The 24,076-nt window shown below is 42.9% G+C and overlaps 1 protein-coding gene across 5 annotated transcripts in view; it reads right to left on the minus strand.

Annotated features, from left to right (window-relative positions):
• cd2ap (CD2-associated protein) overlaps nucleotides 1-24,076 on the minus strand; it is an 85,568-nt gene that overhangs the window by 4,088 nt on the left and 57,404 nt on the right. For all 5 annotated transcript variants that reach the window (XM_061753028.1, XM_061753030.1, XM_061753032.1 and 2 more), the window contains 6 exons: nucleotides 18,770-18,832; nucleotides 17,491-17,638; nucleotides 13,903-14,012; nucleotides 9,989-10,104; nucleotides 7,075-7,155; nucleotides 1,912-2,108 (listed from right to left, as the gene is read on the minus strand). In XM_061753028.1, the coding sequence (XP_061609012.1) occupies nucleotides 1,912-2,108; nucleotides 7,075-7,155; nucleotides 9,989-10,104; nucleotides 13,903-14,012; nucleotides 17,491-17,638; nucleotides 18,770-18,832 (715 nt within the window). The remainder of the gene's footprint in view (nucleotides 1-1,911; nucleotides 2,109-7,074; nucleotides 7,156-9,988; nucleotides 10,105-13,902; nucleotides 14,013-17,490; nucleotides 17,639-18,769; nucleotides 18,833-24,076) is intronic.

A 24,076-nucleotide genomic window follows, 5' to 3' on the forward strand; every position in this document is an offset into this window, starting at 1 on the left:
TCGCCTTCTGCCCGATGATAGCTGGGATTGGCTCCAGCGCTCTTGTGAGGATAAGCGGGAAAATGGATGGATGGATAATTGTACCCATCTTACACATTCTGCCTGGGCAATCAAACATATGAGCACAACTGTGTGTTTCCTCATTTACTAAATAAAAGTAGGGCTGTGAATTTCAAAATAAGAGCATGTAAATAAAAAAGTATTACGTGCTCAAATGAAGTGCTTACCTTCAGAATAATTATTTGAAAAGAATAACAAAATACAGATAATACTTCATGTTTTGATAATATGGGTAGAAGCAAAATCATGCATTGTAAAGTTGCATTATACATAGGTAGAAGGGTTTTCCAGAATTTTTAGTATTATCCATGGGTGCGCATTATAAACGAGAAATTACAGTATGTCAGGTCTTAACTACAGTATCAAAATGTGAATTTATATTGCCATTGATTGGCACGCAGGATGAACTACAAACTAAATATGATATCATATACAGTTAAAACCAGAAGTTTACATACAATATAAAGAATCCCCCCCCCACTGTCTTACATGAAATCAAGAGTAAAATATTCTTGTTTTAGGTCAATTAGGATTATCGAATTATTTCTATTTGCTAAATGCCAGAATAAAGAGAGGAGTTTTAAAGACAAATATTAATTACTTTCTTCAAGGTGAGAAGTTTACATACATTTCATTAGTATTTGATACCATACCCTTTGTTGAACTGTATGACATTTTGGATATCCTTCCACAAGCTTCTCACAATAGTTGTCAGGAATTTTGGTCCATTCCTCCAGACAGAACTGGTCTGAGTCAAGTTTGTAGGTCAACATGCTTACACACCTTTCAACAGGATTGTGATCAGGGGTTTGTGATTGCCACTCCAAAACATTGACTTTGTTATCCTTGCCATTTTAGAAACAGTTTGGCAGTATGCTGTGCATCTTTGTCATTTGGAAGACCTATTTGCACCCAAGCTTAAACTTCCTAGCTGATGTCTTGAGATGTACCGTCAGTATTTCTACAAAATTTTCTTTCCTCATCATGCCATCTATTTTGTGAAGTGCAACAGTCCCTCTTGCAGGAAAAACAACCCCATAACATGATGCTGCCACCCCCCAGTTGGGATGGTGTTCTCAGGCTTGCAAGCTTCTCCCTTTTTCCTCCAAACATACCGATGTTCATTATGGCCTTCTTCTTCTTCTTTTCCTTTCGGCTTGTCCCGTTAGGGGTCGCCACAGCGCGTCATCCTTTTCCATGAGAGCCTATCTCCTGCATCCTCCTCTCGAACACCAACTGCCATCATGTCTTCCCTCACGACATCCATCAACCTTCTCTTTGGTCTTCCTCTAGCTCTCTTGCCTGGCAGCTCCATCCTCATCATCCTTCTACCAATATACTCACTCTCTCTCCTCTGGACGTGTCCAAACCATTGAAGTCTGCTCTCTCTAACTTTGTCTCCAAAACATCGAACCTTGGCTGTCCCTCTGATGAGCTCATTTCTAATTTTATCCAACCTGGTCACTCCGAGAGCGAACCTCAACATCTTACCGATGTTCATTATGGCCAAACAGTTAAATTTTAGTTTCGTCAGACGACAGGACATGCCTCCAGAAATTAAGGTCTTTGTCCCTGTATGCATTTGCAACCTGTAATCTGTCTTTTTGATGTTTCTTTTATGCCAACTTCTGGTTTCAAGTGTAAATGCAAAATATGGCAGTATTGCGAGCTGTGGTTAACATAACTCTTCTATGCAATATTAACGTATTGTATACACATACAGCTTATGAAGCTATAAAAGCACTTAAGTTAATAAAACATATGTTCATCTCAATATTCCTCTAAAAGATAAATGATGTCTACAGTTGGTAGCCCATTTTTTCCACAAGTATTCTTCTGTTCAATGATTACATTTGCTGGGCCTTGAACAGCTCCACTGAGAGCAGGAGATCCTTCATCTGACTTCTAAGATCATCCATCTGAGATTTGGGATCTTCTCTTCCTTGAGAACTGCTGTCTGAACTTGAGCTTGGCACTGCTGGACTGAGTTTGGCCTCGACACCGGGTTTGTGGAATGACGGCGAAGGAGACAGGTTGTGTGGGGAAGGCTGTGAGGGAGGGAGAGAAACAAAAATTACGGATACTGGTATATATAAATATAGTGAAAGCACCAATACTAGTTCTAAAAAGTCCTCACTGTAGATTCTGCTACACAGTGGAACGTCCAAAGACAAACATCTGTATAAGACTTATTGACTACAGAAATACCTATAAGTTGCTACTTGACACGATTGTACTGCAAATGTTCTTCCATCTGGCCATCATATTCTGTACATGAGAATCTTTCATATGTTGAAGAATTTCCTGTCAGCACTATGCAGTTTTTTAAAATTAACTTTAAGATATAATTAAATCTGTTTCTGTTGGCACAAAAGAAAAGCTGTTTTATGTTTTGCATTTCCTTACCTTACTACCAATGAAACTGTGACCTTAAAATAAAGGAAGCACAAACCGAACTGTGACTTTTGGCGCACTGTGACACCCCTAGTATATGATGGTAAAATTACAACATATAGTGGCGTGAAGATAAGTGGTACAGAAACTGGATAGATGAATACTCACGATAGTTCTTTACACCTTAACCGTAGGCAGTTTGACCAAGCAACGGTGATTACTTCTGGTTGACCAAGACTAATTTATGGGTGACAGCATCTCAGCCAATTAACAAAATGTGCATAAGCTTTGCTGCAGGTGGTCCTCCTAAATCTCTTGTTACATATGACCCACACATTGACATAAACACAAAGTAATCCATCGAATAATTTTTATTGGGCAGTCTAAATTCTGGCTTTCATTTAAAAAATATTATTGAGATCCATCTAATTTTCATTCATACTATTGTCAGAGGAGGGCCAAAACAGTTTAGCGCTAACGACTCTAAATCAGTCTGGCATGCATTCCAATAGCTGACCATTTACAAGCGACGATCCCCCCAAGCTGAGAACAATAGCACACTAGCCAACGACTTGAATACCTTCTACTGCAGATTTGAACAGGACACTTTCACAAAGCTGTGGTGCGGCCAACACAACCTGGAGCTGAACACGCTCAAGACTGTAGAGATGATTGTGGACTTCAGGAGGCATCCTTCGCCACAACTGCCCCTCACGCTGTCTAGCTGCCTTGTGTCAACCGTCGAGACCTTCAAGTTCCTGGGAATTACAGTCTCTCAGGACCTGAAGTGGGCGATCAACATCAACTACTCAAAAAGGCCCAGCAGAGGATGTACTTCCTGCGGCTTCTGAGAAAGCACGGCCTGCAACAGGAGCTGCTGAGGCAGTTCTACACAGCGGTCATCGAATCAGTCCTGTGTTCTTCCATCACAGTCTGGTTTAGTGCTGCTACAAAAAAGGACAAACTCCGACTGCAACGGACAATCAAAACTGCTGAAAGGATTGTTGATACCCCTCTACCCACCCTTGATGATTTGCACACTGCCAGAACTAAGACAAGAGCGTGCAAAATCCTCTCGGACCCTCCACATCCCGGTCACCGGCTCTTCCAGCTCCTTCCCTCTGGTAGGCGCTACCGATCAATGCAAACTAGAACTAGCAGACATTCCAACAGCTTCTTCCCTCTTGCAATCAACTTCTTAAACAGCTAACCTACAATTCCATTGCAACATGCAAATTGTTTTGTCTTGAGTTTGTTGTCACATTTCTGTCAGGCCAATTATATATTACTCGTGCACTCACTGTAGTAGTCTCGCCACGCTGCACTATTTGCATATCTGTTGTTGACCAATACTGGCCACTCATGCCAGAGTAGCATCTGCCCTATTTGCACACTGACTAGGGAGTATCTGCAACATTTGCACAATCAACATTTGCACAATCAACACTGTCCCAGATTATCACGCTACTAGTCACTTTAAACTGCATACATTCCTTGAAGTCTCTGCGCCCATTGCACAATGGTCATTGCACCAGACTATTGCTATAGTAGTCATTCAAACTAATATATAGTGATAGAGGACTCTGTATCTTTTGCACATTTCTCAAAAAAATAAAAATAAATATAATCATTACCAGATAACTAGCAACCCTTTATTGCTCAGTGACTGTTTTTTGTCAATGTCTTTATGTCTCCAAAGTATTCTCTGTTGTCTAGAGCGGCTCCAACTACCGGAGACAAATTCCTTTTGTGTTTTTTGGACATACTTGGCAAATAAAGATGATTCTGATTCTGGTGGAAAGAGTTTTTAAATGATTTATCTCGGTCTCATTTTATTACAGTTAGGTCCATGAATATTAGGTCATCGACAAAATTCTTATCTTTTTGGCTCTAAACAACATCAGATTTGAAATGAAATGTGCTTTATCTGCAGACTTTCAGCTTTAATTTGAGGTCATTATAATCCAAATCAACTGAACGGTGTACAAATTACAACAATTTGTGCCTCCCACTTTTCAAGAAACCAAAAGTAACGGGACAAATTAAAAATCATAAATAAACCTTTCACGTTTTAATACTTGTTTGCAAATCCTTTGCAGTCAATTACAGCCTGAAGTCTGGAACACAGACATCACCAGACGCTGGATTTCATCCCTGGTGATGCTCTGCCTCTAATGCAACTGTCCTCAATTTTTGCTTGTTCTTAGAGCATTTTGCCTTCAGCAAGTGAAATTCATGATCAATCGGATTCAAATCAGGTGATTGACTTGGCCATTACCTTGCATTCTACTTCTTTGCCTTAAAAAACTCTTAAACCTAAAATTTGTCAGTCTTGCCCTCTCAAAATTTTACAGAAAAGCCTGACTTGTACAGACCTGACAACTAACGGTGGGCAATGATTGAAAAACTACAGCTATTATTGGCCTTTTCACATTCAGGGAGCACCATTCAACAGACAATGACTCCCTTTCAGCCATGACAAATGTCAGAAAATTGACCTTTTAAGTATATTAGGGTGACATCAATACCAAGTAATATCTGCAAAGTGAAATGGGCCCGGTTATTGGGTTACTCGGTTATTTTTTAACCACTGGTTAAGTAGACTTAACCGTTAACTTTAACCGCATCATTATTTTGTTGTCCAAAAAGTCTTAACTTTAACTGGCTGTTAACTTGACATTAAAGTTTACACACCTAAGGACCTCCGCTAACATTTTAACAGTGTGGTTAACTCTCGAGATGAGGTTTGCGATTCGCTTAACACTTGGTGTGTATCATCTCAAGACATGGGACATTAAAAGTTGGGGAAATAACATATTTCATTGATTTATTCAATAAATGAGATATGACTGTGATTTATTTGGACATTTGAACAATCTTACATAATGAAGTCAAAAACAAATATTGGAAATAGATAAACATTGCATCGGAATGAAGCACCCGTAAAACGTCTATATTGTCCTTGTCCACGGTAACTTGAATAAGTCTAAAAGTTGATTCCATTAGATATAATAATATAGGTTAAAATAGATATGACAAGCCAAAAGAATTATCTCATGGATTTATTAAGAATAGTTGATTATGTCCCACAATGAAGTCAGTTTTTCAGTAAGAGATATTGACAGTATCATATTACATCCATGTGAAGCACCCGCAAAATATCTGCTGAAAAGTTTTTACTGATTTTCTCTGTTCACTGGATCATTGAATACCATTTAAAGTTCATTCAAAGAGACATGGCAATGATGATGTATTTTATATAAATATATGTAAAAGTCATGAGTGTTTATATTGATTATATTTAAAAATATTATAAATAAATAAAAAAAACTATAGAAAGTACAATGAAACCTAAACTGGCATTCAGTATAATAATGATAAAAGAGATGAGTTCATTATTATGATTTTTTTTCCAAAACATCCTTATCAAAATGAAAACATGGGGTATGATAATTATTGCTTGATATGAAGCATTAAATCAATGAATCATCTATAAAATCTCTAGTAATTGTAGGTGATGCCCCTTCTCTGTATTCAATCAAGTACAAAAAAGAGAGCTGTAGCTGTTTGGAACATTAATATTGATAACAAATAATAAATACAGTGAATTTCATTTCAATATGATACCTATTATCACGAGAGACACGCCATAATTGTTCCTGTAGACTATGTTACAGTGTACAAAACAATAAGTTTATGGTTGATTAATCTTACAGGAAAGTTCACCAACATTTGCGGGAAATAGCCCAGGTCTGCTCATAACTTTTTTTGTTAAACCGGAAGTCAACAAAATGAGGAATTATGGGATACATTGGCGCTGACCAGTGACGTCCACCACACCGTTAACTTTGATGGTGCTGCTAATTAACGACGTGACTAACCATGTTTTGAACAACGCATACTTAACGTTTGGTAAGCTAACGCCGGGTTAAGAATTTAACCGTTGGTTAGGGGTTAACAAGTGGTTAAAAAAAAAACGAGTTTTGAACAACCGGGCCCAGGTGGTCACAATCAAAGCCAATGACTTCAGTCGGCACGGTGAACGACTGGTTAGCAAAGCCACCTCACAGTTCTGGGGACCCAGGTTCAAATCTGGCCTCCCCTGTGTGGAGTTTGCAAGTTCTCCCCGTGCCCGGGTGGGTTTACTCCAGGTACTCCGGTTTCCTCCCACATCCCAAAAACATTCAAGGTAGGTTAACTGAAGACTCCAAACTGTCTGTCGGTATGAATGTGAGTGTGAATGGTTGTTTGTTTATATGAGCCGTGCGATTGGCTGGCGACCAGTTCAGGGTGTACCCCGCCTCTCTCCCAGTCAGCTGGGATAGGCTCCAGCACGCCCGCGACCCTAGTGAGGATAAGTGGTGCGGGAAATGAATGAATGAATGACTTCAGTCAGTCAGCCTTGCTTTCACCAATTGTCTCTGACAAGAAAGAACAGTATTAGCAAGCAACCTCAGTCACATACACTTATGAATGAGAGGACATTGGTTGAAAACTTTGAGAATCTTATTGAAAAAGTTGCAGAATTTTTAAGAACCAAAACCAGAAAGTAAAACAAAAAAATGAACATGACCATGATTAAAAATATATATATACTTTTATAGAAGTAATCAAAATTACCTTTCTGGGTTCTACAGGCTTGAGTTTGGGACCATCCTCCTCATCCATCTTGAAGAATTTCTCCACGACAAATTCCTTGGGCTGCAAGGGAGGTTTTTATTTAATAATAACGATACTACTACTATACTCACCACTACTACTAATAACAACAATAATAATAGGCGGCATGGTGGATGACTGGCTTGCACATCTGCCTCAAAGTTCTGAGGACCCGGGTTCAAATCTGGCCTTCCCTGTGTGTAGTTTGCATGTCCTCCCCGTGCCTGCGTTGGTTTTCTCTGGGTACTCTGGTTTCCTCTCACATCCCAAAAACATGGTAGGTTGGATAGAAGACTGTAAATTGCCCGTAGGTCTGAATGTGAGTGTGAATGGTTGTTTGTCTATGTGTGGCCTGCGATTGGCTGGCGACCAGTGCAGGGTGTACCCCAGCTCTCGCCCGTAGTCAGCTGAGATACGCGCCAGCACGCCCGCGTCCCGAGTGAGGATGGAAAAAGGATGGATAATAATAATGTTCATAATAAATTATATACAATACAACACGTGATAGAATGTTGCCACATACAATGTATGTGCAAACTAAAATCAAAACCCATCCATGCATTTTCCTCCGCTTATACGAGGTCGGGTCGCGGGGGCAGTAGCCTCAGCAGGGAAGCCCAGACTCCGCTCGCCCCAGCCACTTCCTCCAGCTCTTCCGAAGGGATCCTAATCAGATGCCCGAGCCACCTCATCTGGCTCCTCTCAATGCGGAGGAGCAGCGGCTCTACTCTGAGCGGCTCTACTCTGCACCGATCTGCCTGTAGATGTCCCGTTCCATTCTCCCCTCACTAGTGAACAAGACCCCAAGATATTTGAAGTCCCCCACTTGGGGCAGGATCTCATCCCCGACCCGGAGAGGGCACTCCACCCTTTTCCGACCGAGGACCATGGTCTCAGATATGGAGGTGCTGATTCTCATTCCAGCCGCTCCACACACGGCTGCTAACTGCTCCAGTGGGAGTTGGAGATCACGGCTTGATGAAGCCAACAGAACCACATCATCTCCAAAAAGCAGAGATGCAATACTGAGGCCACCAAAGCGGAGCCCCTCTACGCCTCGGCTGCGCCAAGAAATTCTGTCCATAAAAGTTATGAACAGAATCGGTGACAAAGGGCAGCCTTGGCGGAGTCAAAACCTCACCGGAAACGAGTCCGAGTTACTCCCGGCAATGCAGACCAAACACTGACACGGTCGTATAGGGACTGAACATCCCGTATCAGGGGGTTCGGCACCCCGTACTCCCGAAGCACCCCCCACAGGACTCCCCGAGGGACACGGTCGAACACCTTCTCCAAGTCCACAAAACACATGTAGACTGGTTGGGCGAACTCCCATGCACCCTCGAGGACCCTGACGAGGGTGTAGAGCTGGTCCACTATTCCACGGCCAGGACGAAAACCACACTGCTCCTCCTGAATCTGAGATTTGACTTCCTGACGGACCCTCCTCTCCAGCCAAAAGGGCCCGATAGGACTCCTTCAGCTTGACGGCATCCCTCAACGGGTTCGGGGATTTCCACCACGACAGGCACTGACTACCTTACAGCCACAGCTCCGGTCGGCCGCCTTGGCAATGGAGGCGCGGAACAAGGTTCACTCGGACACAATGTCCCCTGCCTCCCCTGAGACGTGGGTCAAGTTCTGCCAGAGGTGGGAGTTGAAACTCCTTCTGACAGACGTTCCCAGCAGACCCTCACAATACGTTTGGGCCTGCCAGGTCGGACTGGCATCTTCCCCCACCATCTGAGCAAACTCACCACCAGGTGGTGATCAGTTGACAACTCCACCCCACTCTTCACCAAGACATGCGGCCGCAAGTCTGATGACATGATCGCAAAGTCGATCATCGAACTGCAACCTCGGATAATTAAAATTATTGAATCCCATATTCCCATGCCCGGACGCGGGTCACTGGGGCCCCACTCTGGAGCCAGGCCTGGAGGTGGGGCTCGAAGGCGAGTGCCTGGAGGCCGGGCCTGCTCCCATGGGGCCCGGCCGGGCACAGCCTGAAAGGGTAACGTGGTTCCCCTTCCCATGGGCCTACCACCTGTGGGAGGGGCCATAGGGGTTGGGTGCATTGTGAGCTGGGCGGTGACCGAAGGCAGGGACTTTGGCGATCTAATTCCCGGCTACAGAAGCTGGCTCTAGGGACGTGGAATGTCACCACTCTGGCAGGAAGGAGCCCGAGCTGGTGTGCGAGGTCAAGAAGTTCGGACTAGCTTGGGCTCTGGTACCAGTCCTCTTGAGAGGGGTTGGACTCTCTTCCACACTGGAGTTGCCCACGGTGAGAGGTGCCGAGGAGGTGTGGGTATACTTATTTCCCCCCGCGCCTCGGCGCCTGTACATTGGGGTTCACCCCGGTGGACGAGAGGGTAGCCTCCCTCCGCCTTCGGGTGAAGGGACGGGTCCTGACTGTTATTGGTGCCTATGCACCAAACAGCAGTTCAGAGTACCCCCCCCTTTTTGGAGTCCTTGGAGAGGGTGCTGGAGAGCGCTCCCGCTGGGGACTCCCAACGTTCTGCTGGGGGACTTCAATGAAGAATGCCCCCCCCACCTAACCCTAACCCATCAGCGCCGTATGATAATAGATTATTGGAGGGAAGGAAACCAGTTGGTGTTCTCAGCATGAAATATGGCTACCATTAACTGTGTGTTTCTCCACATGTGGGCAAGATTGAATGTCAATGTGATAATTGTGGCTCCGTCTCTCGCAAGATGTGCTCCTGGAGTAGGCATGTACAATTGGAACCACCAAAACATACAAATAATATAACTAATTAAATGCATTTAAGACATACCATTTTAACACAGATTTCAGCAATATATATAATTCTTAAATTTCAATTAACAATGACAAGTATTAGTTTGTGCTTACTGATTGTCCTCCACCAAATTGGGCGGGCAACCTCCGGCCAGTAATCTTTGGTCTGTTCGCAGTGGGATGAGAGAGCTTTTCTGAGGTAGATGACACCTCATCAAAACTCATTAGAGCTGGTGAGAAAGTAAGACATAAGTAAAAAAGATCATAGGATAACAATAAGGAAAATATTGCTAAGGGAATCTTTGATGCTAACAAACGGAATATATGGAACAAAAATATGAATGCACTATAAATGCGCAAATACATTTTTGCTTTTCCTCACATTTTTGGCCTTTTATTGTGGGAAGCCTAAGGCACACCTGTGTAATAATCAAGCTGTCTAATCAACAACTTGATATGCCACAAATGCGGTGGCTGGATTATCTGGAAAAAAAGGATAGTTTTAAACAGATTTGTGAACAATATTTGACTTTAAGATCTTTTTGAGTTCAGCTGATGAAAAATGGGAGCAATAACAAAAGTAATTTTTATATTTTTGTTCAGTGTAGCTTTAAGCAGTAGCATAGGTTTATTTTCAGCGAAGAAAAGTATGCCATTGCATTAAAAAAAATAAAATAAAAAATTAATTCTCAGGCAAAAATGCACAGACATACGTTTACAGTGGGAGATTGTCAGTAGGCATGGGCTGGTTACCGGTTTGATGGTATACTACGGCTGCAAAAAGTCATGGTTTCAAAACCACTTAAACTTCCAATCACCGGTATGAGCTGCTTTTTTTATTTTTATTATATTTTTTAGGGAGTCGTCAAAGCAGGGGAGTGTGCAGCCATGTGTTATTATGAATCCCACTTGAATTCTAAGCAGGACAGACCCCTCTGAAATTTGGAGACAATGATTCAAGGAATTTTATTGTCATACCAACACACATTACATAATATGGCACACAATTTGATATCTGAGGTCCCAAATTAGCCCAATAAGTCCCAAAATGTATCACTGAATATGACTGGCTTCTGCAACCAGGATGCAACAGATAATATCTTCCAGGCATCCTGGCTACAGCAGCGAATCATTGCAGCCAGCCAAGTCCTGCCTTGAACTATAGTGAGGTTCTTAATAATGCGAGCAGCGAGTGAGCTTGATGAGTGATGGATGAAGAAGCCGCAGCTTGGAGGAGGAAGGATATCCTCCTTGGAAAACGGACAATCAAAACAAATAAAGATGATTCTGATCACTTTTTGACAAAGTCAATGTAAGATTAATATATTATTATAATGCTGTCTTGAAACAGAATGTTTGCGACCAGCTATGAGATTTAGCGTGTCTATAATTTGTGAAATAAATACTACAGACTAACTATCGAGACAGAAAACATGGCCAACTAGCATGGCTTACATCAGCTCATTTCTGCTGTACGTTAATTCACAAAGCGGAGAAAAAAAAGTAGTTACTCATTTTCTTTTACTTTTACCGTTGTACTACATTTTTATTTTATTTTGAATATTTCAACTATTTTGTTTTTACTAATGTAACTGTAATTTTGCTAATCACGACAGAGCTTGGTCCCTATCACCCACAAATTGTTTGGGTTTACAGGAAACTTTGTTTTTAGTCATAAAAATGTCAAGAAAAAAATAACTTACAGTAAAGAATAGCATCTCCAACTTGCCATTTCTCTCCAAAATTCTGGAAAAAGTAGTGGCAGCACAGGTCCATACTCATCTCTCTTGCAATAATCTATTTGAAGTTTCAGTCCAGTTTCCATCCGCGCCACAGAACAGAGACAGCCCTTTTAAAAATGACCAATGACCTCCCGAGGTCTAATATTCAGCCTCATCCTTCTAGACCTGACCGCGGCCTTCGATACCATTTCCCACACCATTCTCCTCAACAGACTGGTTGCAATTGGTTGCCACAACCCTAAACTGGTTCAAATCATATATCTCTGACCATACTCAATTCATTCAGCTGAAAACTTTCCTCCCTTCTATCGCCCCTCTCCTCTGGTGTTCCCCAGGGTTCAGTCCTTGGTCCCATATTGTTTATTATTTTTCTCCTCCCACTAGGCCATATATTACGCAAATACAACATCCACTTCCACTGTTCCACAGATGACACCCAGCTCTGCAACTTTCATCCAAACCCACTTCTACCTTCCCACCCTCATCCCACTGTGCCTGTCTCCAGGAAATCAAATCCTTAAAAAGAGAGGGTTCTGAAAGAATATAAATCAGAGGTGTTACCCATCTGTGCTACTGTCAAGTAGGGGTGGGTGCCACCCTTACTCAATGTGCCGGCTCAGCAACTCGGCTTTCCCACTGCAGGAACATATGCAGGAACTTTCCTAGCTACCCTTGTTGCTTGAGTTCCCCCTACGTCCCCACCGAAAAAAAAATACCTGGGTACGGAAGGTACCCCCTGGATTATTTTGTTCCTCCTGGCGGATAGGGTCTTCCGAGAGTAAGGTATTTGCAATGCCGACTTGGCTGCAGACAGCAGAGTAAAACAAAGCAAAATAGAAGCAAATACATATACAAACTGTACAATTTGATATAGTAATAAGTTAAATATTACAATATATCATAGCACATGATGAATAAAAGGTCAATAAAAGACATGTAAGCGGCTGTTCTCTAAAGCTGGAGAACTTGCATGAAGAAAAATGTAATCGCCTGAATGCCAAAACATTAGAAAAACATGTCTTTTTGAATAAATATAGAAGTTTGCAGATTATTATAGATGTGATTTATTGCTCTAAAAGTTGGAGTGGAACTGTGTAAGGCTTCAGGCTCATGTCCCTATTGCATTGTCCAGCTGATAAATCACATCTATAGTCATCCGCAAGCTTCTGTTGCTAAATATATTGAAGCATATCATCTCATTAAAATAGAATAAATATATTCAAATTTATTGAAATGTACCTGTATATAATAAAACTCCCTACCTCAAAGACTGTCTGCAGCCAGGTTGGCAATGCAAATGAGAATCAGTTCTCAATTCCCTTACCTGGATAAAGGTTTCGGATTTAAAGGTATCAAAAATATTTTAAATTTAGATATAAAATAAGACATTAAATTGAAAGCTTGAAAAACCATTTTTTAGATCCAGTAGGTATCAGTAATGAGCAAGATCAGACTCACTCGCTTAAGCTACCCTGAACTAATAAGGGTGATGGAAACACAAACCACATGGGCCAGAGGAACCTTTTGCTACCAGAAGCTCCTGCTACCAGGAACTCAAAAGTTCCTGGGCTGGTTGGGGGAAAAGCCCCTAATATATAGCACTACAGGTACCTGGCAAGGTAAGCTGCCTAGTTTGAATTAAAAAAAAAGTTTTAGCGCAGAAAATTAAATAAGCCTGTCTACAAAATGAGGGTTTAGGCATGCCTTGTTACATGTTACAATTTAACCCCTCTACTGAAAACCCTCTCCTTTTTTGTCATATACAGTATAAAACCATGTGAAATAAGTTGTTAATTTGTTTTTTTGTAAATTGTATTGTTTACACATTGTTTATCTTATAAATTGTTTCACAATTTATTGATTAAATCAATTGCCCAGACCTACTGACAAGTAAATGTAATTTGGTGACCTAACACTGGGGCGACACTGGCTCATCTGTAAGGAAGGGTCACGAGTTCCGATATTGCTGCGGACAAAAATGTAAAAATGGCAATTAGTTGTTGGAGAGAAGCTAGTCTGCTTGCTGGCTACTGTTGAGGTGCCATTGAGCAAGCCACTGTCCTCGCACCCCAAGCTCAAGTGGTGCAGCACTGTTTGTGCACCTGCTTCCTTCTGAATCTCTCCTTGCCAAGGTGTGTGATTTGGCTCTCTGTGCCGTGCGCAGCACAAACCATATACAGTAGAGTGCAGGTTGAATCTCCCCTTGAGGGATTATAATGAGTATCATGCAAATTAAAAAAAACAAATAAAAAAAAAAAAACGTAACAAAAAATTAATCCTACATACGTGATTCAAAGGATTTCTCCCCTGTGTCTGCTGAGGGTGTTTTGGGTTTCGGGGGAAGTAATAACTCCAAGTCAGGCTTTGGACGAGATGTATGCACTTCCCCATTATGTCTGGAAAAAACAAACAAAAAAAATTTTATTATACAGAAGGTAAGAAAAAACACAAGACATCAGTTTCAGATCCTGCGAGAAAAGAGGAGACGAGTAACATGACAAGATTTTGCAAACATGACAGTCTGTCACAAATGCAAAGTCCGATTGGAATGGCCACTTTAATCTGAATACAATGCACCAATATTTTTTAAAACTCAGTGGAAGACAGATGAAGCCCGCATGGAATTTGCTAAAAAACGCATGAAGGACTCCAAGATGGGGAGAAATAAGATTCTCTGGTCTGATGAGACCAAGATAGAATTTTTGGGCCTTAATTCTAAGTAGTATGTGTGGAGAAAACCAGGCACTGCTCATCACCTGTACAATACAGTCCCAACAGTGAAGGATGGTGGTGGCAGCATCATGCTGTATTTTTTTTTTCAGCTTCAGGGACAGGACGACTGGTTGCAATCGAAGGAAAGATAAATGCGGCCAAGTACAGAGATATCCTGGAAAACCTTCTCCAGAGTGCTCAGGACCTCAGACTGGGCCGAAGGTTCACCTTCCAACAAGACAATGACCCTAAGCACACAGCTAAAATAACGAAGGAGTGGCTTCAGAACAATTCAACAACAAACTACATTTTTTAAATGTATCTCAAGATTAAAATTAACTTTGCTGGTTGCATTCCTTAACCGAAGACCACTGACGTCCGTATTATTTGGAAGCTTTTAATTTGAAGGTGGCTTTCGCCGCAAGTTGGCGACCTATTACCGTAATGCCTAGTATGAACAAAATTAGGGGCTGCTACTTTACGAGTGGAGGCTGGCTTGACCGCAGTCGAAAACTGCACCTACGAAGAGACGCTTACGAAGCACAGTTTAAACTGCAAGCTATCAGTTACGCGGAGGAACATGGGAATCAAGCAGCCGCGAGAGAATTGAAGATCAACGAATCCATGGTTCGCAAGTGGAGGAAGCAGGAAAACAAGCCCCGCCAAGTCAAGAAGACGAAGCTGAGTTTCCACGGAAAAAAAAGAAAGACAAAACGCGGAAACAAGGCGAGGTGGCCCGAGTTGGAAGACCAACTCGAGCAATGGATTAATGAATTCCAACTGCTGGACATCGGTGTAAACAGGGCGTTCAAAGTGAAGTTGCGAGCGGCGTGGGAGCGATGGATGACAGATGGCGAACACAGCTTTACTAAGACTAGGAGGCGGCGCCGGGCGAGTTACGCCACAATTTGTGAATGGATTGTGGATGCTTGGGCTAACGTGTCTGCTTGCACTGTTGTTCGAGCTTTCGTAAATGCCGGCTCATTTCTGAGGAGCCGCACGGCAACGATACTGACTCAAACCTGGCGTGTTTGATTGAGAACTGAACCAGCTGTTCATTTTGGATACAGAACATGAGGACTTTGATGGATTTGTGGATGAGGATTGATAAAAAAAATAACGTGAGTACATTGTTAAATACTTCAATAAAGTACAACCAAACTCTGTTTTGCTCCCGCTGCCTTTTTAAAAACACTGTTTTAGCGTGCATGCATGCTACCGTATGTTTTAAGATAGCATATGTTTTACCATGCCTGCACCCAATAATACGGTGCGCCTTATGTATGTGTTAAATAGTCCAGACTTGAATCTGATTTAAATGAGTGGCATGACCTTAAAAATGGCGTTCATGCTGGAGAACCCTCCATTTTTGCTGAATTCAAACAATTCTGCAAAGAAGAGTGGGCTAAAATATCTCCATAGATCTGAAGTAAGTAAGAACGCGATTTGACTTTGTAACATTACTTGTAGTCAAATATCTATACTGTGTAACTATTGTTCTGCTGTCGATCGCGCCACTATTCCCCTTGTCCGTTCTGTCCCTCGGTCTGTCCCCTGAAACCTTTTTTTGTCTTGCTGCATTTTCAATAAACATCAGAATAATCCTAGCGAGGATAAGCGGTACAGAAAATGGATGGATGAAAAATAAGCAGAGGGAGTATTCCAAACTCCACTGTTACACAGTAATGGCCATGCAGCTGAACAGGACAGGTAAAAACACACACACACACACACACACACACACACACACACATAATATTTATTTATTTATATTTAAAGCTACACACAGAATATTTATTTATTTATTTATATTTAAAGCTACAATATATGTTCTGTCGCCGCCTAGGCAGGAATTCAGTCTTACAACGGCAGATACCGTCACTTCGATATGACGTGATGTATGTGATGAGTCTACAACATTCTTATTGTTTGAAGGACAGCCAGTGGGGAAAAAAGATCGATACCTTCGGAAGAGGCAATTGTGATAAATTCACTATTATTGCCGTGTTTTGTGCATGGATTGATCGGACGTTGCTGAACTTTGTTTATTTTACATCAGCCATCTTGTTGGGCAGCTAAAGGGTACTCAGGGAAGATGTATCGATTTTGGTCGAGGCAGAGCACTGTTATTGTTTTCTTTTATCGTGGAAGCCTGTCTGCATTTGTTATAAAGTTATTATACAGCAATATCCCAGGCAGTACAATGAAGAAAGAGAGCCATTCCCTATTATTGCTGCGTTTTTGCATGCATTGCTCGGTGCGTGTATTTTACATCAGGCACCTTGCTGGTAGCTAAGGGGTCCTCAGAAAGAGGTTTTGTTCGTTCGCAGCAATTATTATTATTGTTTTTGTTTACACAGTAATTATTTTCTAAAGTAGTAAGGAAAATTAACATGTTTAGTGAGCTTTATACAAAAGAAAAGGGGCCCGCTCCGCCTAATGATAAGTAAAATGTGTCATTTTGATGTCGTCATTTCCGCGACGTCATTTGCGGTGTGCCACCAAGTGGGCCAGTGTGGAAAATTAATCAGGCATTCCCTAAATATAAAATAATCAAATTCTGAAAAATAGAGAGATGTTAGAGGTGCTGATGGGATTAATCAGCATTATGTCATCTCCTGCAGTAGTGGCTTGGTGAAAAATACTGTTTTTAAACAAAAAATAGTTACATACTGCAGGTTTAAATGAAACCCATGTTTTGCTCTATTTAACTTGCCCAGAGGGCTTAGCAATTGAATGTACAGGTCGGCTATGTGCTGCAAGTCACATCTGCTTGTGAAATCACTTGTCTCTATGTTCAATTACAGCATGAAAAGTTTCAGTTAAAAATACCAACCAACAAGGTCGTACAGGAAGAAATTCCGAGGCGTTCTCCAAGTCGACCCCTCACAATTAGCCTGACGTTTCAAACAGCGTCACTTGCCCAAAAAAACTCGACTTAAATAACTTACATTGAACATTATTCGAGGAGAAGAGCAGTGTGGTCAGTATAATAGGTAATTTACTTGAGTAATCAATGTTTTTTCATGAAATTATTTGTTATGGATGGATTTTAGAGGCTTTTGAAGTGCTCATTTAATGTTTTTTTTTTATTTAGAAAATTCCACGAAGATAGCTGCCACTTGTCACGCTGCTCAAAGAGACAACCCACGCCAGACATACTTTAAATTTGGTGATGGAGTCAGAGGCTTGTCTTGCCGCTTTGGTGGGAGGCTCCCTTGTTTGCCTTTGCCAGGAAGTGGGACTGGCTTTTTGGGTGGGAGTGGTGCAGCAGGCTTGAATGGTTTTGGATCTGGCATCGGCTTGTCAACTGAATTGGAGCAAACAGAATTGTATTAAATAATGGAGAAACGGACCAAAAGAAAGTGAGGAACAAAGATACTAAAAGCGTCATAAGGTCTTAAATCAAAGAGCTTCGTGCTTAATGTCAGCGTTATCAGCAAGTTTTCTGACAACATATGAACAGACGAACTTGGTCATGGTCAGTAATACGAACTTTGTGTAAGGAAGATGCTTATCTCCATTTAGAAATAAGCCCACCAAGCTGCGCAGAGTTTTTCAGTTTGGTAAGCTAAAAAAGCTACAAAATGCTAGAATGCTACAAAAGCTTTGTAGTTACTAAAGCTACATGATTTCCAGCACTTTTACTGTGGAGAAGTGTGATATGGTTCCCGAGTGTAGGGTAGAGCTTGGGTTTATTTAACATTGTGACATTATACCACAACTGACACAGCTATTGTCATCGAAAATACACACTCAGGTTGAAACGTAAGCTTAATCAGAATTTGACAATCCCAACCATACAGCCGCAAACTAGCTGCCATGAGGTGAAAACAAGCAACAGTGTTTTTTTTTTTTTTTAGAGATTCTCTGCCTTTTCAGCACATCCACCACCTGCTCAGGAAACAATCATGTCTTACACAACCAGTCCCAATTTCCAAATACTGACAGCTCATATCTTGAAAAAAGCTTCGATCACATCCCTCTTATCTCAAGGCACCACTATATACACACCTGTACAATATTGTTGGTACCCTTACGTTATAGAAAGAAAAACCCATAACAGTCAATGAAATATACTGACGATAAGCAAGTGTGAATCAGATATTGCTTTTCTTTTGTGGCCCAACAGAATTGAAAAAAAAAACAGCAACAAGAAACTGGCCTGGACACAAATTATGATACCCTTAACATAACAGCTTGTTATTTTTATTATGTTTAGCCACAGCATTAATAATTGTCTCCAACTAATTAAAAATACATTGACGTCACACAACATCATTCAACTGTTCAAGATGCCTACACATCATTCCAAACTATTCAATATTAACAAATGGGTTTCCAGTAATGGGGAACTTGATTTAACAGACAAGACACAGCAAACTATCCCTTTAATTGCACTCCAAGTTGCTGCATAGAAAGGGAATGAAGGGATCTGCACCTTTGTCCTCTGGCCTGACAGTATGAGGCTTCTTGTCAGCGCTGGGAACCTCTGGTTTGGGAGCTGTTAAAGGATCATGAAAAAAGAATGTCAGAGGGTAGCTGGTCAGTCTGGCATTAGACACAACACAAGTATACTTCCAGAGAGAAAACGGCTAAAATATACACCCATAACACTTAAACTGAGACAAATTATGTTCGCACTACACAGTGGAAGGAAGAAAAAGGAAAAACTGTACTGTGAATAAATAGCTGCATGTATTTGTGGTTTACTGTATGTGGAATCCAAGGAACGAAGACGAGAGCACTAACATTAACTTCCTGTGTAAAGAGGAAAAAAAAAATTTCCCCTATTTTTAGTTTGTGACGATCGACCTAAAAATGTCCAGGTAATTGTGAGCATGAACAAAACCTTGAATAATAATCAAAATTAATCATAAAATGTAAAAATGTAATTATCACCACTCCCAAACACTGCTGGGACAGTCAACAGAGCTTAATTTATGTATTCCATCCATCCATTGTCTTCCGGTTATCAGAGGTCGGGTCGCGGGGGCAGTAGCTTCAGCAGGGAAGCTCAGACTTCCCTCTCCACAGCCACTTTCTCCAGCTCTTCCGAGGGGATCCAAAGGCGTTCCCAGGCAAGCCGAGAGACGTAGTCTCTCCAGCGTGTCCTGGGGCGTCCCCGGGGTCTCCTCCCGGTGGGACGTGCCCGGAACACATCCTAAACAGATGCCCGAGCCAACTGGCTCCTCTCAATGCGGAGGAGCAGCGGCTCTACTCTGAGCCCCTCCTGGTCTTCTCACCCTATATCTAAGCGAGAGCCCGGACACCCTGCGGGAAAACCCATTTCGGCCGCTTGTTCTTTCGATCACGACCCACAGCTCGTGACCCTATATAGGAGAGGGTAGGAACGTAGATCGACCGGTAAATGCCTTTCGGCTTAGCTCCGTCTTCACCACAACGGACCGATACAATGTCTGCATCACTGCAGACGCTGCACCGATCCGCCTGTCGATCTCACGTTCCATTCTTCCCTCACTCGTGAACAAGACCAAGATTTTTGAACTCCTCCACTTGGGGAAGGATCTCATCCCCGACATGGAGAGGGCACTCCACCCTTTTCCGACTGAGGACCATGGACTCAGATTTAGAGGTGCTGATTCTCATCACAGCCGCTTCACACTCGGCTGCGAACCGCTCCTGTGAGAGTTGGAAATCACGGCTTGATGAAGCCAACAGAAACACCTCATCTGCAAAAAGCAAAGATGCAATCCTGAGGCCACCAAACTGGACACCCTCTACACCTCAGCTGTGCCTAGAAATTCTGTCCATAAAAGTTATGAACAGAATCGGTGACAAAGGGCAGCCTTGGCGGAGTCCAACCCACACTGGAAAAAAGTCAGACTTACTGCCGGCAATGCGGACCAAACTCTGACACCGGTCGTAGAGGGACCGAACAGCCCGTATCAGGGGGTTTGGTACCCCATACTCCCGAAGCACCCCCCACAGGACTCCACGAGGGACACGGTCGAACTCCCATGCACCCTCGAGGATCCTGCCGAGGGTGAAGAGCTGTTCCACTGTTCCACGGCCAGGACAAAAACCACACTGCTCCTCCTGAATCTGAGATTTGACTTCCTGACGGACCCTCCTCTCCAGCACCCCTGAATAGACCTTACCAGGGAGGCTTAGGGGTGTGTAGTTGAACACACCCTCCGGTCCCCCTTCTTAAAAGGGGGGACCACCACCCCAGTCTGCCAATCCAGAGGCACTGTCCCCGAGGTCCACGCGATGTAGCAGAGGCGTGTCAACCAGGACAGCCATACAACATCCAGGGCCTTTAGGAACTCCGGGCGAATCTCATCCACCCCTGGGGCCTTCCCACTGAGGAGCTTTTTAACCACCTCGGTGACCTCAACGCCAGAGATAGGAGAGCCCGCCTCAGAGACCCCAGACTATGCTTCCTCATGGGAAGGCGTGTCGGTGGAATTGCGGAGGTCTTCAAAGTATCGCTCTCCAGCACCCCTTCCAAGGACTCCAAGAAGGGTGGGCACTCTGAACTGCTGTTTGGTGCATAGGCACCAATAACAGTCAGGACCCGTCCCTTCACCCGAAGGCGGAGGGAGGCTGCCCTCTCGTCCACCGGGGTGAACCCCAATTTACAGGCGCCGAGCCGGGGGGGGGGAAATAAGTATACCCACAACTGCTCGGCACCTCTCACCTCTCAGCATGGGCATCTCCAGAGTGGAAAAGAGTCCAACCCCTCTCAAGAGGACTGGTACCAGAGCACAAGCCGTGTGTGGAGGTGAGCCTGACTGTATCTAGTCTGAACAACCTCACACACCGGCTTGGGCTCCTTCCATGGCAGAGAGGTGACATTCCACGTCCCTAGAGGCAGTTTCTGTAGCCGGGGATTGGCAAAGTCAGCTGAGATAGGCACCAGCACACTCGCGACCCGATTGAGGATAAGCGGGTTCGGAAAATGGATAGGTACACTCATTTTTCTCTCCCACTGAACTGTTGTTATTTTACCCTACTTCCTTGGAACACAATACACCATGTGCAGAATTATTAGGCAACTAATATTTTGACCATGTCATCACTTTTAGGCATATTTCCGAGCTCCCAGCTGGATAAACCTGGATACCTAATGGATTTAAGCATAGCAGGTGCTGTGTATTTGTTGTATGAGTGTGGTTGTGGCCTAAGAAGATCAGCATATAAAAGTGTGCGTAATTATTAGGCAGCTTAGGAGCTTCCAGAAGACTGGACCACCATAGCCAAGGTGATCAGAGAAAGAGTCAGGAGAGTACTAAGTGTATCTTCTGACAGGAAAGGAGAGAAGGAGACTTGGTGGTGTAACCTCAAAATACAGGAACTCATACAAGGAAAGAGGTTAACTAAGAAGAAGTGGGACACTGAGAGGACCGAGAGGAGAGGAGAAAGGAATACATTGAGCTGCGATGTAGGGCAAAAGGTAGAGGTGGCAATGGCTAAACAAGAGGCATATGATGACATGTATGCTAGGTTGGACACTAAAGAGGGAGAAAAAGATCTATACAGGTTGGCCAGACAGAAGGCTAGAGATGGGAAGGATGTGCAGTAGGTTAGGGTGATTTAGGATAGAGATGGAAATGTGTTAACTGGTGCCAATAGTGTGCTGGATAGATGGAAAGAAAACTTTGAGTTGATGAATGAGGAAAATGTGCGAGAAGGAAGAGTAGAAGAACGTGATGGACCAGGAAGTGGCCATGATTAGTAAGGCGGAAGTTAGAAATGCATTAAAGCGGCTGAAAAATGGAAAGGCAGTTGGTCCTGATTCCTGTAGAGGTATGGAAGCATCTGGGAGAGGTGGCTGTGGAGTTTTTGACCAGCTTGTTTAACAGAATTCTAGTGGGTGAGAAGATGCCTGATGAATGGAGGAAACATGTGCTGGTGCCCATTTTTAAGAACAAGGGTGATGTGCAGAGCTGTGGGAACTATAGAGGAATAAAGTTGATGAGCCACACAGTGAAGTTATGGGAAAGAATAGTGGAGGCTAGACTCAGGGCAGAAGTGAGTATTTGCGAGCAACAGTATGGTTTCATGCCAAGAGTACCACAGCTGCATTATTTGCCTTGAGGATGTTGATGGAAAAGTACAGAGAAGGTCAGAAGGACCTACATTGTGTCTTTGTGGATCTAGAGAAAGCCTATGACAGAGTACCCAGAGAGGAACTGTGGTACTGCATGCAGAAGTCTGGAGTGTCAGAGAAGTATGTTAGAATAATACAGGACATGTATGAGGGCAGCAGAACAGTGGTGAGGTGTGCTGTAGGTGTGACAGAGGAGTTTAAGGTGGTGATGGGACTGCATCAGGGATCAGTCATGAGCCCTTTCCTGTTTGCAGTGGTGATGGATAGGCTGACAGATGAGGTTAGACTGGAATCCCCGTGGACCATGAAGTTGTCAGATGACATTGTGATCTGCAGTGAAAGCAGGGAGCAGGTGGAGGAAAGAAGAGGTTATAAAGGAGAGGAATGAAGACTAGCCGAAGTAAGACAGAATATATGTGCATGAATGAGAGGGGTGGAGGGGAAAAAGTGACGCTAGAGGGAGAAGAGATCGCAAGGGTGGCGGACTTCAAATTCTTGTGGTCAACAGTCCAGAGCAATGGTGAGTGTGGTAAGGAAACGAGTCCAAGCAGGTTGGAACAGGTGGAGGAAGCTGTCAGGTGTATTATGTGACAGAAGAGTCTCTGCTCGGATGAAGGGCAAAGTTTATAAGACAGTAGTGAGGCCAGCCACACGATGTACGGATTAGAGACTGGCACTGAAGAGACAACAGGAAGCAGAGCTGGGGGTGGCGGAAACGAAAATGTTTAAGTGCTCTCCAGGTTGGATAAAATCAGAAATGAGCTCATCAGAGGGACGGCCAAGTTTAGATGTTTTGGAGAGAACGTTAGACCGAGCAGACTTTGATGGTTTGGGCACGTCCAGAGGAGAGATAGTGAATATATTGGTAGAAGGGTGATGAGGATGGAGCTGCCAGGCAAGAGAGCTAGAGGAAGACCAAAGAGAAGGTTGATGGATGTCGTGAGGAAAGACATGAGGGCAGATGGTGTTACAGAGGAAGATGCAGGAGATAGGCTTACATGGAAAAGGATGACACGCTGTGGTGACCCCTAACGGGACAAGCCGAAACAAAAAGAAGAAGATTCCATCCATTAAAAATAAATAAATAAATAAATACATCACCGGTGCCGTGTGAAGTTACTTATCGTGTCAAAATGCCGAGTTCCGGTGCGTACCCTTCAGAATACAAGGCTGCAAGCTTAAAACGTGCACATATAAACAATTTGACGTGATGAAATGCTATATTCAATTAAGTCAATTGGATTAGTTCCATAAACATTGCCTTTTAGTTCACAGGTTTGATATTGATACTGGTTATAAAGAACCCAGAGGCAAATGTTCATTTTAGTCTATGCTGGGGCTGCTAGGAAAATGGATGTTCATAATTTGGACACCCTTTATTTCAACCATGCAAACTTTTTTGACCCAGCCCCCTAAAATAATGGAAATAGAGAATCGTTTGGAACCGGAAGACGAAATAAGGAACCGGAATCGCAACTGGAATCACTCAAATTCAAACGATGCCCAACCCTACTCAAAACTATGAGGCGAATGTGCTAACCAATGGTCCACATTTACTTCAGATGAAGTTAATTAACATTTCTGTAATATGCTGCTTAAAAGTACACATATGCACTTTTGTTATATTTACTTCAATGTCAAAGAAGGTTCCTGTATTTTTATTTTGTATTT

The sequence above is a fragment of the Phyllopteryx taeniolatus genome, chromosome 18, assembly GCF_024500385.1.
Source record: "Phyllopteryx taeniolatus isolate TA_2022b chromosome 18, UOR_Ptae_1.2, whole genome shotgun sequence".
Taxonomy (NCBI): domain Eukaryota; kingdom Metazoa; phylum Chordata; class Actinopteri; order Syngnathiformes; family Syngnathidae; genus Phyllopteryx; species Phyllopteryx taeniolatus.